The sequence below is a fragment of the Oncorhynchus gorbuscha genome, unplaced genomic scaffold (genome assembly GCF_021184085.1).
Source record: "Oncorhynchus gorbuscha isolate QuinsamMale2020 ecotype Even-year unplaced genomic scaffold, OgorEven_v1.0 Un_scaffold_295, whole genome shotgun sequence".
Lineage (NCBI taxonomy): Eukaryota > Metazoa > Chordata > Actinopteri > Salmoniformes > Salmonidae > Oncorhynchus > Oncorhynchus gorbuscha.
The window spans coordinates 311,011-333,240 of NW_025745159.1; the positions used below are offsets into that span (position 1 = coordinate 311,011).

The 22,230-nt window shown below is 33.3% G+C and overlaps 1 protein-coding gene across 2 annotated transcripts in view; it reads left to right on the forward strand.

Moving 5' to 3' along the window:
* The first annotated feature begins 3,984 nt into the window (after positions 1–3,984).
* Positions 3,985–22,230, forward strand: part of LOC124017630 (mucin-5AC-like) — a 63,599-nt gene continuing 45,353 nt past the window's right edge. Inside the window, exons 1-2 of one of the 2 annotated variants that reach the window (XM_046332884.1) lie at positions 3,985–5,206; positions 5,380–5,547. In XM_046332884.1, the coding sequence (XP_046188840.1) occupies positions 5,120–5,206; positions 5,380–5,547 (255 nt within the window). In that variant the 5' untranslated portion in view covers positions 3,985–5,119. The remainder of the gene's footprint in view (positions 5,207–5,379; positions 5,548–22,230) is intronic. The other variant, XM_046332883.1, reaches the window with a different exon arrangement.

Here is a 22,230-nt window from a genome sequence, read left to right on the forward strand (position 1 = left end):
CTCTGGGGCTGAGACACTGGAGAACACACCACACCTCTGGGGCTGAGACACTGGAGAAGACCACACACCTCTGGGGCTGAGACACTGGAGAAGACCACACACCTCTGGGGCTGAGACACTGGAGAAGACCACACACCTCTGGGGCTGAGACACTGGAGAACACACCACACCTCTGGGGCTGAGACACTGGAGAAGACCACACACCTCTGGGGCTGACACACTGGAGAAGACCACACACCTCTGGGGCTGAGACACTGGAGAAGACCACACACCTCTGGGGCTGAGACACTGGAGAAGACCACACACCTCTGGGGCTGAGACACTGGAGAACACACCACACCTCTGGGGCTGAGACACTGGAGAACACACCACACCTCTGGGGCTGAGACACTGGAGAAGACCACACACCTCTGGGGCTGAGACACTGGAGAAGACCACACACCTCTGGGGCTGAGACACTGGAGAAGACACCACACCTCTGGGGCTGGGACACCGTATATTATTAGGTGAGTAGACACCTCTGGGACACCGTATATTATTAGGTGAGTAGACACCTCTGGGACACCGTATATTATTAGGTGAGTAGACACCTCTGGGGCACCGTATATTATTAGGTGAGTAGACACCTCTGGGGCTGGGACACCGTATATTATTAGGTGAGTAGACACCTCTGGGGCTGGGACACCGTATATTATTAGGTGAGTAGACACCTCTGAGACACCGTATATTATTAGGTGAGTAGACACCTCTGGGACACCGTATATTATTAGGTGAGTAGACACCTCTGAGGCTGGGACACTGTATATTATTAGGTGAGTAGACACCTCTGGGGCTGGGACACCGTATATTATTAGGTGAGTAGACACCTCTGGGACACCGTATATTATTAGGTGAGTAGACACCTCTGGGACACCGTATATTATTAGGTGAGTAGACACCTCTGAGACACCGTATATTATTAGGTGAGTAGACACCTCTGGGACACCGTATATTATTAGGTGAGTAGACACCTCTGAGACACCGTATATTATTAGGTGAGTAGACACCTCTGGGACACCGTATATTATTAGGTGAGTAGACACCTCTGAGGCTGAGACACCGTATATTATTAGGTGAGTAGACACCTCTGGGACACCGTATATTATTAGGTGAGTAGACACCTCTGAGACACCGTATATTATTAGGTGAGTAGACACCTCTGAGGCTGAGACACCGTATATTATTAGGTGAGTAGACACCTCTGGGACACCGTATATTATTAGGTGAGTAGACAAGGTTAACGGTGAATGGTCTCTCATCTAACCTTATTTTAGAGGTCCTCCAGAACTCTGATGCAAAAGGCAGGAAGGAACAACAGAGTGCTGTGGGTGTATAGGAGTCCCAGTCTGGGGCGGCAGGGTAGCCTAGTGGCTAGAGCGTTGGACTAGTAACCAGTCTGTAAACCCACACAGTACCTACCTATGTATAGTGTCCATGCATGTACAGTATAGCAGTGTTAGGGACACCTAATCCATCCACAGAACATTAACCTGGAGTATAGCAGTGTTAGGGACACCTAATCCATCAACAGAACATTAACCTGGAGTATAGCAGTGTTAGGGACACCTAATCCATCCACAGAGCATTAACCTGGAGTATAGCAGTGTTAGGGACACCAAACCAACAGAACCTGGAGTATAGCAGTGTTATGGACACCAAACCAACAGAACCTGGAGTATAGCAGTGTTAGGGACACCAAACCATCAACAGAACCTGGAGTATAGCAGTGTTATGGACACCAAACCAACAGAACCTGGAGTATAGCAGTGTTAAGGACACCAAACCATCAACAGAACCTGGAGTATAGCAGTGTTAGGGACACCTAATCCATCCACAGAGCATTCACCTGGAGTATAGCAGTGTTAGGGACACCAAACCATCAACAGAACCTGGAGTATAGCAGTGTTAAGGACACCTAATCCATCAACAGGACCTGGAGTATAGCAGTGTTAGGGACACCTAATCCATCCACAGAGCCTGGAGTATAGCAGTGTTAGGGACACCTAATCCATCCACAGAGCCTGGAGTATAGCAGTGTTAAGGACACCTAATCCATCAACAGGACCTGGAGTATAGCAGTGTTAGGGACACCTAATCCATCCACAGAGCCTGGAGTATAGCAGTGTTAGGGACACCTAATCCATCCACAGAGCCTGGAGTATAGCAGTGTTAAGGACACCTAATCCATCAACAGGACCTGGAGTACTGTGAAATACTTACTTATGAGTCCTTAACCAACAATGCAGAGTTTTAAATAAGTAAATAATAAACATTTGCTAAATAACCTAAATGAAAAATAGTAAATGCTGCTCCATGTACATAGTCATTGAACATTGGTCACTTTAATAATGTTTATATACTGTTTTACCCACTTCATATATATATATATGTAACGGATTTGAAACGGCTGGCTTAGTTAGCGGTGGTGCGCGCTAAATAGCGTTTCGATCGGTGACGTCACTTGCTCTGAGACCTTGAAGTAGTGGTTCCCCTTGCTCTGCAAGGGCCGCGGCTTTTGTGGAGCGATGGGTAACGATGCTTCGAGGGGTGACTGTTGTTGATGTGTGCAGAGGGTCCCTGGTTCGCGCCCAGGTATGGGCGAGGGGACGGTCTTAAGTTATACTGTTACATATATATAAATATATATATATTGACAGGCTGTGCAACATTTGGCTTCTGATTCTGCGTGTGAAGCCAATAAACAACCGTTAGGCTATAACCAGCGAGCTGAACACATTTATCGCTATGGTCCCGGTCACAACCTGTTTGTATAGCCTTAGTCTACCACCTGATCCACATTCCGCAGTCACAACTTCTTTAGAGGCCGCGACACAGTGGTCCCGGTATGTATATATATATGTATATATTCTAGTCAAGGCTCATCCTGTATAACTACTGCTGAAGACTCATTTTCTATTCCTGTCCTGTCATAATGTATATATATACACACCATCATATACATACATGCCACTGCTCGTTCTGATATTTTTGGGTTTATTGTTGTGTTTTTGTTAGGTGTTACTGCACTGTTGGACCTAGAAAACATAGGCATTTCTCTACAACTGCGATAACATCTGCTCAAATATGTGCACATGACCAATAACATTTGATTTGTGCTGGATATGGAATTGTTTATCCCGTAAATTCTACTGGTTACTGAGACGGGGGGCGGGGCGGGGGCGGGGCTGGGAACACACGGCGATTCTCATCCGGCGGTGGGGATATGACGTCATAAACGGTATTAAGACCAGCTGTGAGGGAGAAGTAAAGCGGGGCTTTCGTGGCTCGTCTGGTCGAGTTGTCCAATGAAAAAAAAAGGCATCAGGAAAAGATATAGAGAGCTCTGACCAAGACGGTTATTTCCGTTGGATTTAGGGACCACTCTGATTTTCACTAGCAATTGACCAGAAAGACCAGTTTTTCTGGATAGCTTATTTTGGTGTTTTTGTTTTTTGGAGATCTTTAATAAGATATTACACAGCTGGACATTGCATAACAGGTAAGATGTTTTCAGATGTCCTGAATCTATTCAGAGATTTGAAGGCAATGAAAGGTCTTGTGAAATAACGGAGCACAGCCTCATATCAAAATAGGATGCAAACTAACTGTGAAAACAAAAACGTGGTTCCAGTGTTTGGCTTGGCTACTGTGTGTGTGTGTGTGTGTGTGTGTGTGTGTGTGTGTGTGTGTGTGTGTGTGTGTGTGTGTGTGTGTGTGTGTGTGTGTGTGTGTGTGTGTGTGTGTGTGTGTGTGTGTGTGTGTGTGTGCGCGCGCACATTGACAGGCTGTGCAACATTTGGCTTCTGATTCTGCGTGTGAAGCCAATAAACAACCGTTAGGCTATAACCAGCGAGCTGAACATATTTATCGCTATGGTCCCGGTAATAAACAACCGTTAGGCTATAACCAGCGAGCTGAACACATTTATCGCTATGGTCCCGGTAATAAACAACCGTTAGGCTATAACCAGCGAGCTGAACACATTTATCGCTATGGTCCCGGTAATAAACAACCTTTAGGCTATAACCAGCGAGCTGAACACATTTATCGCTATGGTCCCGGTCACAACCCGTTTGTATAGCCTTAGTCTACCACTTGATCCACATTCCGCAGTCACAACTTCTTTAGAGCACGCGACACAGTGGTCCCGGTAGTAAACAGACGTGATTAATACCTCTTCAACCGGTGGCTTCCGCGCGACCTACTCCCGGCTCCGTTACTTAGTAGTCTACGCTACACAGTGGGGTTATTGAGTAAAAGGATATGCGTGGTTACAGGGTGTAAAAATAGTCCTCAGCTCTTACATCAGTGGGCTATGTGTATTATTGGGTACTCGTCCTGTCCACGTAACAACAACCTACTGGGTGTTCTTCACCCACACGGTGCACTGGACAGGGCACTAGCCGAGGCGAAAGCCGTAGCGTTTTACTATACTTTTCAATGTAGGAATAATGAACAGCCTACATAAGTTTGGATAATAAATCCAGATAGCATCAGTAGAGTTCCGCAGCATAATGACCGATTGTTGACCTTGGCACGGCGCGGTGACATGGAAGGGACAAATACGCACATCGCTGCATGGGCTGGAACTGCTGCTGGTTCAGCGTTGAGAGCCACGGACACCGCCGGGGAAATCGCCGCCTTCGGATAATTATGCTGCTGCTGCAACTACAACCGAAGGCACCGGTCAACCGAAGGCTGTCATCAGTTTGTGTTTGTTTGTCTCTGCACGTTGAGAAATGTGGAATGCTGCGTTCGGAAATGAATCAGATTTGCGTAGTGGAGGAGGCGGCGGCTGCGGCGGCGGGTACGTGCCAGCGCAGGACTGGGAATTCGTTCCCTGCTCGCGCCTGGAAAGAGAAAGAGAGAGGGGCAGAGGGAAGAGTCGCAGCCCGTTCAGGACGTTCACCTCCCCGCCAACAGTCACCCAGTTCTACGAACAGTCTCATCCTGGAACGGTTGGAACGTCACCGGAGCTTCCTCGGGGACAAGTTCGGGCGCAAGAGCCAGGGACTCATCACTCCCGCCTGAAAAAGAAGTTTGAACACTTAAAGAAACGCCACCGACAGGACAAGGAAGAATGGATACGAGAGAAGCGCCACGGACAGGACAAGGAAGAATGGATACGAGAAAGGAGATACTTTTAAGACAAGTTGCTGAGATACAAGTAGGCCTAATGGAAATAATTTCACACTTCAGCACAGGGAGATATTTTATTCTAAGTTTTAGATGATACATCTGGTTCACTACTTGTTGTAACTTTGTTTCGGAGTGTTTCTGAATGTATGTATTGTGGGTCACCAACTACAGCTAACTCTGTTTCGCTGTGTTGATTCTCAGGGTGGGGAGAACAGAAGGATTTGGTTGGATCTGAAGACTGTAGTGGAGGAGGTGCAGCTAGAGGTGAAGAGAGAGGAGTCGAAGAGGTGCGAGCTACAGCTGCAGTACACTAAGGACAGATGTGCCTGGGAACTGGAGAGAGCTGAGCTGAAATGCAGAATCGCACAGGTAAGAATATACTATACAACACTATACTATATGATACAACACTACACAACACTATATGATACAACACTATACTATACAACACTATACTATATGATACAACACTATATGATACAACACTACACTATACTATATGATACTATACTATAAAATACTATACTATATGATACAACACTATACTATATGATACTATATGATACAACACTACACTATATGATACTATATGATACAACACTATATGATACTATATGATACAACACTATATGATACTATATGATACAACACTATACTATATGATACTATATGATACTATACTATATGATACAACACTACACTATACTATATGATACTAGCATTTCGCTACACTCGCATTAACATCTGCTAACCATGTGTATGTGACAAATAAAATTTGATTTGATTTTTTACTATATGATACAACACTACACTATATGATACTATATGATACAACACTACACTATATGATACTATATGATACAACACTATATGATACTATATGATACAACACTATATGATACAACACTATACTATATGATACAACACTATACTATATGATACTATATGATACAACACTACACTATACAACACTATACTATATGATACTATATGATACAACACTACACTATACAACACTATACTATATGATACTATATGATACAACACTATACTATATGATACAACACTACACTATATGATACTATATGATACAACACTATACTATACTATATGATACTATATGATACAACACTATATGATACAACACTATACTATATGATACTAACACTATACTATATGATACTATATGATACAACACTACACTATACAACACTATACTATATGATACTATATGATACAACACTACACTATACAACACTATACTATATGATACTATATGATACAACACTATACTATATGATACAACACTACACTATATGATACTATATGATACAACACTATACTATACAACACTATACTATATGATACTATATGATACAACACTATATGATACAACACTATACTATATGATACTATATGATACAACACTATACTATATGATACAACACTATATGATACTATATGATACAACACTATACTATACAACACTATACTATATGATACTATATGATACAACACTACACTATACTATATGATACTATATGATACAACACTACACTATACTATATGATACTATATGATACAACACTACACTATACTATATGATACTATATGATACAACACTACACTATACTATATGATACAACACTATACTATATGATACTATATGATACAACACTACACTATACTATATGATACTATATGATACAACACTATACTACATGATACAACACTACACTATACTATATGATACTACACTATACTATATGATACAACACTACACCATACTATATGATACAACACTATACTATATGATACTATATGATACAACACTATACTATATGATACTATATGATACAACACTACACAACACTATACTATATGATACTATATGATACTACACTACACTATACTATATGATACAACACTATACTATATGATACTATATGATACAACACTACACTATACTATATGATACTATATGATACAACACTATACTATACTATATGATACTATATGATACAACACTAGTATAGTGTAACACTAGTATAACACTACACTATACAACACTATATGATACAACACTATACTATATGATACAACACTACACTATACAACACTATATGATACAACACTATACTATATGATACAACACTACACTATACAACACTATACTATATGATACAACACTATATGATACAACACTACACTACACTATACTATATGATACTATATGATACAACACTATACAACACTATATGATACAACACTATACTATATGATACAACACTACACTATACAACACTATACTATATGATACAACACTATATGATACAACACTACACTACACTATACTATATGATACTATATGATACAACACTACACTATACTATATGATACTACACTATACTATATGATACAACACTACACTATACTATATGATACAACACTATACTATATGATACTATATGATACAACACTATACTATATGATACTATATGATACAACACTACACAACACTATACTATATGATACTATATGATACTACACTACACTATACTATATGATACTATATGATACAACACTACACAACACTATACTATATGATACTATATGATACAACACTATATGATACAACACTATACTATATGATACAACACTATACTATATGATACAACACTATACTGATACAACACTATACTATATGATACTATATGATACAACACTATACTATATGATACTATACTATATGATACTATATGATACTACACTATACTATATGATACAACACTACACTATACATATACTATATGATACAACACTACACTATACAACACTATACTATATGATACTATATGATACAACACTATACTATATGATACTATATGATACACACTATACTATATGATACTATATGATACAACACTACACTATACTATATGATACAACACTATACTATATGATACTATATGATACAACACTACACTATACTATATGATACTATATGATACAACACTATACTATATGATACAACACTACACTATACTATATGATACTACACTATACTATATGATACAACACTACACTATACTATATGATACAACACTATACTATATGATACTATATGATACAACACTATACTATATGATACTATATGATACAACACTACACAACACTATACTATATGATACTATATGATACTACACTACACTATACTATATGATACTATATGATACTATATGATACAACACTACACAACACTATACTATATGATACTATATGATACAACACTATACTATATGATACAACACTACACTATACAACACTATATGATACAACACTATACTATATGATACAACACTACACTATACAACACTATACTATATGATACAACACTATATGATACAACACTACACTACACTATACTATATGATACTATATGATACAACACTACACTATACTATATGATACTATATGATACAACACTACACTACATATACTATATGATACAACACTATATGATACAACACTATACTATATGATACTATATGATACAACACTATACTATATGATACTATATGATACAACACTATATGATACAACACTATACTATATGATACAACACTACACTACACTATACAACACTATACTATATGATACTACACTATACAACACTATACTATATGATACAACACTACACTACACTATACTATATGATACAACACTATACTATACAACACTATACTATACTATATGATACTATATGATACAACACTATATGATACAACACTATACTATACAACACTATACTATACTATATGATACTATATGATACAACACTATACTATATGATACTACACTACACTATATGATACAACACTATACTATATGATACTATATGATACAACACTACACTATATGATACAACACTATACTATATGATACTATATGATACAACACTATACTATATGATACTATATGATACAACACTATACTATATGATACTATATGATACAACACTATATGATACAACACTACACTATACAACACTATACTATATGATACTATATGATACAACACTACACTATATGATACTATATGATACAACACTATACTATATGATACAACACTACACTATATGATACTATATGATACAACACTATACTATATGATACAACACTACACTATATGATACTATATGATACAACACTATACTATATGATACTACACTACACTATATGATACTATATGATACAACACTATACTATATGATACTACACTACACTATATGATACTATATGATACAACACTATACTATATGATACAACACTACACTATATGATACTATATGATACAACACTATACTATATGATACAACACTACACTATACTATATGATACTACACTATACTATATGATACAACACTACACTATACTATATGATACAACACTATACTATATGATACTATATGATACAACACTATACTATATGATACTATATGATACAACACTACACTATACTATATGATACTATATGATACTACACTATACTATATGATACTATACTATATGATACAACACTATACTATATGATACTATATGATACAACACTATACTATACTATATGATACTATATGATACAACACTATACACTATACTATATGATACTACTGATACAACACTATATACTAACACTAGTATGACACTATACAACACTATATGATACAACACTATACTATATGATACAACACTACTACTATACAACACTACACTATACACTATATGATACAACACTATATGATACAATACTACACTACACTATACTATATGATACTATACAACACTATACAACACTATATGATACAACACTATACACTATACTGATACAATACTATATGATACAACACTATACAACACTATACTATATGATACAACACTACTATATGATACAACACTACACTGATACAACACTATATATATATGATACAACACTATATGATACAACACTACACTACACTATACTATATGATACTATATGATACAACACTACACTATACTATATGATACTACACTATACTATATGATACAACACTACACTGATACTATATGATACAACACTATACTATATGATACAACACTATACTATATGATACTATATGATACAACACTATACTATATGATACTATATGATACAACACTACACAACACTATACTATATGATACTATATGATACTACACTACACTATACTATATGATACTATATGATACAACACTACACAACACTATACTATATGATACTATATGATACAACACTATATGATACAACACTATACTATATGATACAACACTACACTATACAACACTATACTATATGATACTATATGATACAACACTATACTATATGATACTATATGATACTACACTATACTATATGATACAACACTACACTATACAACACTATACTATCTGATACAACACTACACTATACAACACTATACTATATGATACTATATGATACAACACTATACTATATGATACTATATGATACTACACTATACTATATGATACTATATGATACAACACTACACTATACTATATGATACAACACTATACTATATGATACTATATGATACAACACTACACTATACTATATGATACTATATGATACAACACTATACTATATGATACAACACTACACTATACTATATGATACTACACTATACTATATGATACAACACTACACTATACTATATGATACAACACTATACTATATGATACTATATGATACAACACTATACTATATGATACTATATGATACAACACTACACAACACTATACTATATGATACTATATGATACTATATGATACTACACTACACTATACTATATGATACTATATGATACTATATGATACAACACTACACAACACTATACTATATGATACTATATGATACAACACTATACTATATGATACAACACTACACTATACAACACTATATGATACAACACTACACTATACAACACTATACTATATGATACAACACTATATGATACAACACTACACTACACTATACTATATGATACTATATGATACAACACTACACTATACTATATGATACTATATGATACAACACTATACTATATGATACTATATGATACAACACTATATGATACAACACTATACTATATGATACTATATGATACAACACTATACTATATGATACTATATGATACAACACTATATGATACAACACTATACTATATGATACAACACTACACTACACTATACAACACTATACTATATGATACTACACTATACAACACTATACTATATGATACAACACTACACTACACTATACTATATGATACAACACTATACTATACAACACTATACTATACTATATGATACTATATGATACAACACTATATGATACAACACTATACTATACAACACTATACTATACTATATGATACTATATGATACAACACTATACTATATGATACTACACTACACTATATGATACAACACTATACTATATGATACTATATGATACAACACTATACTATATGATACAACACTATACTATATGATACTATATGATACAACACTATACTATATGATACTATATGATACAACACTATACTATATGATACTATATGATACAACACTATACTATATGATACTATATGATACAACTATATGATACAACACTATATACAACACTATACTATATGATACAACACTATACTATATGATACTATATGATACAACACTATACTATATGATACAACACTATACTATATGATACTATATGATACAACACTATATGATACAACACTATACTATATGATACTATATGATACAACACTATATGATACAACACTATATGATACTATATGATACAACACTATACAACACTATACTATATGATACAACACTACACTATATGATACAACACTATATGATACAACACTATATGATACAACACTATATGATACAACACTATATGATACAACACTATATGATACAACACTATATGATACAACACTATATGATACAACACTATATGATACAACACTATATGATACAACACTATATGATACAACACTATATGATACAACACTACACTATATGATACAACACTATATGATACAACACTATATGATACAACACTATACAACACTATACTATACTATATGATACTATATGATACAACACTACACTATACTATATGATACTATATGATACTATAGGACACAGTCAGCCATCTCCCTCTATATCTCTCTCTGTGTCAGTACTGTAGGACACAGTCAGCCATCTCCCTCTATATCTCTCTCTGTGTCAGTACTGTAGGACACAGTCAGCCATCTCCCTCTATATCTCTCTCTGTGTCAGTACTGTAGGACACAGTCAGCCATCTCTCTCTATATCTCTCTCTGTGTCAGTACTGTAGGACACAGTCAGCCATCTCCCTCTATATCTCTCTCTGTGTCAGTACTGTAGGACACAGCCAGCCATCTCCCTCTATAATATCTCTGTGTCAGTACTGTAGGACACAGCCAGCCATCTCCCTCTATATCTCTCTCTGTGTCACTACTGTAGGACACAGTCAGCCATCTCCCTCTATAATATCTCTGTGTCAGTACTGTAGGACACAGCCAGCCATCTCCCTCTATATCTCTCTCTGTCTCAGTACTGTAGGACACAGTCAGCCATCTCCCTCTATAATATCTCTGTGTCAGTACTGTAGGACACAGTCAGCCATCTCCCTCTATATCTATCTCTGTGTCAGTACTGTAGGACACAGTCAGCCATCTCCCTCTATAATATCTCTGTGTCAGTACTGTAGGACACAGTCAGCCATCTTTCAGAGGCCTGTGATGTGGTTAGAAGAGTCATGCTGGCATCACATGATGCCAGAGAGAATCAGTGGCTACACAGACTGGGATCTGTGAATGTGTGACCAATCAATTGGATGAGGGGATTCAGGGTCTGAAGATAGACAGACAGAGGCCTACAGACAGAGGCCTACAGACAGAGGCCTACAGACAGACAGGCCTACAGACAGAGGCCTACAGACAGACCGACAGACAGAGGCCTACAGACAGACCGACAGACAGAGGCCTACAGACAGACAGACAGACAGAGGCCTACGACAGACAGACAGACAGACAGAGGCCTACAGACAGACAGACAGAGGCCTACAGACAGACAGACAGAGGCCTACAGACAGACAGACAGAGGCCTACAGACCGACAGACAGAGGCCTACAGACAGAGACCTACAGACAGAGGCCTACAGACAGACCGACAGACAGAGGCCTACAGACAGACCGACAGACAGAGGCCTACAGACAGACAGACAGACAGAGGCCTACAGACAGACAGACAGAGGCCTACAGACAGAGGCCTACAGACAGAGGCCTACAGACAGACCGACAGACAGAGGCCTACAGACAGACCGACAGACAGAGGCCTACAGACAGACCGACAGACAGAGGCCTACAGACAGACAGACAGAGGCCTACAGACAGACAGACAGACAGAGGCCTACAGACAGACAGACAGAGGCCTACAGACAGACAGACAGAGGCCTACAGACAACCGACCGATACTAAACATGATATAGACTCATACTAAACATGATATAGACTCATACTAAACATGATATAGACTCATACTAAACATGATATAGACTCATACTAAACATGATATAGACTCATATAGACTCATACTAAACATGATATAGACTCATACTAAACATGATATAGACTCATACTAAACATAGACTCATAGACTCATATATGATATAGACTCATACTAAACATGATATAGACTCATACTAAACATGATATAGACTCATACTAAACATGATATAGACTCATACTAAACATGATATAGACTCATACTAAACATGATATAGACTCATACTAAACATGATATATATAGACTCATACTAAACATGATATAGACTCATACTAAACATGATATAGACTCATACTAAACATGATATAGACTCATACTAAACATGATATAGACTCATACTAAACATGATATAGACTCATACTAAACATGATATAGACTCATACTAAACATGATATAGACTCATACTAAACATGATATACTAAACATGATATAGACTCATACTAAACATGATATAGACTCATACTAAACATGATATAGACTCATACTAAACATGATATAGACTGATATAGACTCATACTAAACATGATATAGACTCATACTAAACATGATATAGACTCATACTAAACATGATATAGACTCATACTAAACATGATATAGACTCATACTAAACATGATATAGATATAGACTGATATAGACTCATACTAAACATGATATAGACTCATACTAAACATGATATAGACTCATACTAAACATGATATAGACTCATACTAAACATGATATAGACTCATACTAAACATGATATAGACTCATACTAAACATGATATAGACTCATACTAAACATGATATAGACTCATACTAAACATGATATAGACTCATACTAAACATGATATAGACTCATATAAACATGATATAGACTCATACTAAACATGATACTCATACTAAACATGACTCATACTAAACATGATATAGACTCATATAAACATGATATAGACTCATACTAAACATGATATAGACTCATATATAGACTCATACTAAACATGATATAGACTCATACTAAACATGATATAGACTCATACTAAACATGATATAGACTCATACTAAACATGATATAGACTCATATAAACATGATATAGACTCATACTAAACATGATATAGACTCATACTAAACATGATATAGACTCATACTAAACATGATATAGACTCATACTAAACATGATATAGACTCATACTAAACATGATATAGACTCATACTATAAAACATGATATAGACTGATATAGACTCATATAGACTATACTAAACATGATATAGACTCATACTAAACATGATATAGACTCATACTAAACATGATATAGACTCTCATACTAAACATGATATAGACTCTCATACTAAACATGATATAGACTCATACTAAACATGATATAGACTCATACTAAACATGATATAGACTCATAAACATGATATAGACTCATACTAAACATGATATAGACTCATACTAAACATGATATAGACTCATACTAGACTCATACTAAACATGATATAGACTCATACTAAACATGATATAGACTCATACTAAACATGATATAGACTCATACTAAACATGATATAGACTCATACTAAACATGATATAGACTCATACTAAACATGATATAGACTGATATAGACTCATACTAAACATGATATAGACTCATACTAAACATGATATAGACTCATACTAAACATGATATAGACTCATACTAAACATGATATAGACTCATACTAAACATGATATAGACTGATATATATAGACTCATACTAAACATGATATAGACTCATATAGACTCATACTAAACATGATATAGACTCATATAGACTCATACTAAACATGATATAGACTCATACTAAACATGATATAGACTCATACTAAACATGATATAGACTCATACTAAACATGATATAGACTCATACTAAACATGATATAGACTCATACTAAACATGATATAGACTGATATATATAGACTCATACTAAACATGATATAGACTCATACTAAACATGATATAGACTCATACTAAACATGATATAGACTCATACTAAACATGATATAGACTGATATAGACTCATATAGACTCATACTAAACATGATATAGACTCATACTAAACATGATATAGACTCATACTAAACATGATATAGACTCATACTAAACATGATATAAACTGATATAGACTCATACTAAACATGATATAGACTCATACTAAACATGATATAGACTCATACTAAACATGACTCATACTAAACATGATATAGACTCATACTAAACATGATATAAACATGATATAGACTCATACTAAACATGATATAGACTCATACTAAACATGATATAGACTCATACTAAACATGATATAGACTCATACTAAACATGATATATATAGACTCATACTAAACATGATATAGACTCATACTAAACATGATATAGACTCATACTAAACATGATATAGACTGATATAGACTCATACTAAACATGATATAGACTCATACTAAACATGATATAGACTCATACTAAACATGATATAGACTGATATATATAGACTCATACTAAACATGATATAGACTCATATAGACTCATACTAAACATGATATAGACTCATATAGACTCATACTAAACATGATATAGACTCATACTAAACATGATATAGACTCATACTAAACATGATATAGACTCATACTAAACATGATATAGACTCATACTAAACATGATATATATAGATATAGACTCATACTAAACATGATATAGACTCATATAAACATATATAGACTCATACTAAACATGATATAGACTCATACTAAACATGATATAGACTCATACTACTAAACATGATATAGACTGACTCATACTAAACATGATATAGACTCATACTCAAAAACATGATATAGACTCATATAGACTCATACTAAACATGATATAGACTCATACTAAACATGATATAGACTCATACTAAACATGATATAGACTCATACTAAACATGATATAGACTCATACTAAACATGATATAGACTCATACTAAACATGATATAGACTCATACTAAACATGATATAGACTCATACTAAACATGATATAGACTCATACTAAACATGATATAGACTCATACTAAACATGATATAGACTCATACTAAACATGATATAGACTCATACTAAACATGATATAGACTCATACTAAACATGATATAGACTCATACTAAACTCATGATAAACATATATAGACTCATACTAAACATGATATAGACTCATATAAACATGATATAGACTCATACTAAACATGATATAGACTCATACTAAACATGATATAGACTCATACTAAACATGATATAGACTCATATAGACTCATATAGACTCATATAGACTCATACTAAACATGATATAGACTCATACTAAACATGATATAGACTGATATAGACTCATACTAAACATGATATAGACTCATACTAAACATGATATAGACTGATATAGACTCATACTAAACATGATATAGACTCATACTAAACATGATATAGACTCATACTAAACATGATATAGACTCATACTAAACATGATATAGACTGATATATATAGACTCATACTAAACATGATATAGACTCATACTAAACATGATATAGACTCATACTAAACATGATATAGACTCATACTAAACATGATATAGACTCATACTAAACATGATATAGACTCATACTAAACATGATATAGACTCATACTAAACATGATATAGACTCATATAGACTCATACTAAACATGATATAGACTCATACTAAACATGATATAGACTCATACTAAACATGATATAGACTCATACTAAACATGATATAGACTCATACTAAACATGATATAGACTCATATAAACATGATATAGACTCATACTAAACATGATATATACTCATACTAAACATGATATAGACTCATACTAAACATGATATAGACTCATATAGACTCATACTAAGACTCATACTAAACATGATATAGACTCATACTAAACATGATATAGACTCATACTAAACATGATATCATACTAAACATGATATAGACTCATACTAAACATGATATAGACTCATACTAAACATGATATAGACTCATGCTAAACATGATATAGACTCATACTAAACATGATATAGACTCATACTAAACATGATATAGACTCATACTAAACATGATATAGACTCATATAAACATGATATAGACTCATACTAAACATGATATAGACTCTCATACTAAACATGATATAGACTCATACTAAACATGATATAGACTCATACTAAACATGATATAGACTCATATAGACTGATATAGACTCAAAACATGATATAGACTCATACTAAACATGATATAGACTCATACTAAACATGATATAGACTCATACTAAACATGATATAGACTCATACTAAACATGATATAGACTCTCATACTAAACATGATATAGACTCTCATACTAAACATGATATAGACTCATACTAAACATGATATAGACTCATACTAAACATGATATAGACTCATACTAAACATGATATAGACTGATATAGACTCATATAGACTCATACTAAACATGATATAGACTCATATAGACTCATACTAAACATGATATAGACTCATATAGACTCATACTAAACATGATATAGACTCATACTAAACATGATATAGACTCATACTAAACATGATATAGACTCATACTAAACATGATATAGACTCATACTAAACATGATATAGACTCATACTAAACATGATATAGACTGATATATATAGACTCATACTAAACATGATATAGACTCATACTAAACATGATATAGACTCATACTAAACATGATATAGACTCATATAGACTCATACTAAACATGATATAGACTCATACTAAACATGATATAGACTCATACTAAACATGATATAGACTCATATAGACTCATACTAAACATGATATAGACTCATACTAAACATGATATAGACTCATACTAAACATGATATAGACTCATACTAAACATGATATAGACTCATACTAAACATGATATAGACTCATACTAAACATGATATAGACTGATATAGACTCATACTAAACATGATATAGACTCATACTAAACATGATATAGACTCATACTAAACATGATATAGACTCATACTAAACATGATATAGACTCATACTAAACATGATATAGACTCATACTAAACATGATATAGACTCATACTAAACATGATATAGACTCATATAGACTCATACTAAACATGATATATACTAAACATGATATAGACTCATACTAAACATGATATAGACTGATATGATATAGACTCATACTAAACATGATATAGACTCATACTAAACATGATATAGACTCATACTAAACATGATATAGACTCATACTAAACATGATATAGACTCATACTAAACATGATATAGACTGATATATATAGACTCATACTAAACATGATATAGACTCATACTAAACATGATATAGACTCATACTAAACATGATATAGACTCATACTAAACATGATATAGACTCATACTAAACATGATATAGACTGATATAGACTCATACTAAACATGATATAGACTCATACTAAACATGATATAGACTCATACTAAACATGATATAGACTCATACTAAACATGATATAGACTCATACTAAACATGATATAGACTCATACTAAACATGATATAGACTCATACTAAACATGATATAGACTCATACTAAACATGATATAGACTCATACTAAACATGATATAGACTCATACTAAACATGATATAGACTCATACTAAACATGATATAGACATATATATATAGACTCATATAAACATATTATGATATATACTCATACTAAACATGATATAGACTCATACTAAACATGATATAGACTCATACTAAACATGATATAGACTCATACTAAACATGATATAGACTGATATATAGACTCATACTAAACATGATATAGACTCATACTAAACATGATATAGACTCATACTAAACATGATATAGACTCATATAGACTCATACTAAACATGATATAGACTCATACTAAACATGATATAGACTCATACTAAACATGATATAGACTCATACTAAACATGATATAGACTCATACTAAACATGATATAGACTCATAGACTCATACTAAACATGATATAGACTGATATAGACTCATACTAAACATGATATAGACTCATACTAAACATGATATAGACTCATACTAAACATGATACAGACTCATACTAAACATGATATAGACTGATATAGACTCATATAGACTCATACTAAACATGATATAGACTCATATAGACTCATACTAAACATGATATAGACTCATATAGACTCATACTAAACATGATATAGACTCATACTAAACATGATATAGACTCATACTAAACATGATATAGACTCATACTAAACATGATATAGACTCATACTAAACATGATATAGACTCATACTAAACATGATATAGACTCATACTAAACATGATATAGACTCATACTAAACATGATATAGACTCATACTAAACATGATATAGACTGATATAGACTCATACTAAACATGATATAGACTCATACTAAACATGATATAGACTCATACTAAACATGATATCATACTAAACATGATATAGACTCATACTAAACATGATATAGACTCATACTAAACATGATATAGACTCATACTAAACATGATATAGACTCATACTAAACATGATATAGACTCATATAGACTCATACTAAACATGATATAGACTCATACTAAACATGATATAGACTCATACTAAACATGATATAGACTCATATAAACATGATATAGACTCATACTAAACATGATATAGACTCATACTAAACATGATATAGACTGATATATATAGACTCATACTAAACATGATATAGACTCATACTAAACATGATATAGACTGATATATAGACTCATACTAAACATGATATAGACTCATACTAAACATGATATAGACTCATACTAAACATGATATAGACTCATACTAAACATGATATAGACTGATATATATAGACTCATACTAAACATGATATAGACTCATACTAAACATGATATAGACTCATACTAAACATGATATAGACTCATACTAAACATGATATAGACTCATACTAAACATGATATAGACTCATATAGACTCATACTAAACATGATATAGACTCATATAGACTCATACTAAACATGATATAGACTCATACTAAACATGATATAGACTCATACTAAACATGATATAGACTCATACTAAACATCATACTAAACATGATATAGACTCATACTAAACATGATATAGACTCATACTAAACATGATATAGACTCATACTAAACATGATATAGACTCATACTAAACATGATATAGACTCATACTAAACATGATATAGACTCATACTAAACATGATATAGACTCATACTAAACATGATATAGACTGATATATATAGACTCATACTAAACATGATATAGACTCATATAGACTCATACTAAACATGATATAGACTCATATAGACTCATACTAAACATGATATAGACTCATACTAAACATGATATAGACTCATACTAAACATGATATAGACTCATACTAAACATGATATAGACTCATACTAAACATGATATAGACTCATACTAAACATGATATAGACTCATATAAACATGATATAGACTCATACTAAACATGATATAGACTCATACTAAACATGATATAGACTCATACTAAACATGATATAGACTCATATAGACTCATACTAAACATGATATAGACTCATACTAAACATGATATAGACTCATACTAAACATGATATAGACTCATACTAAACATGATACTAAACATGATATAGACTCATACTAAACATGATATAGACTGATATAGACTCATACTAAACATGATATAGACTCATACTAAATACAGACTGATATAACTGATATAGACTCATACTAAACATGATATAGACTCATACTAAACATGATATAGACTCATACTAAACATGATATAGACTCATACTAAACATGATATAGACTCATACTAAACATGATATAGACTGATATAGACTCATACTAAACATGATATAGACTCATACTAAACATGATATAGACTCATACTAAACATGATATAGACTCATACTAAACATGATATAGACTCATACTAAACATGATATAGACTCATACTAAACATGATATAGACTCATATAGACTCATACTAAACATGATATAGACTCATACTAAACATGATATAGACTCATACTAAACATGATATAGACTCATACTAAACATGATATAGACTCATACTAAACATGATATAGACTCATATAGACTCATACTAAACATGATATAGACTCATACTAAACATGATATAGACTCATACTAAACATGATATAGACTCATATCATAAAACATGATATAGACTCATACTAAACATG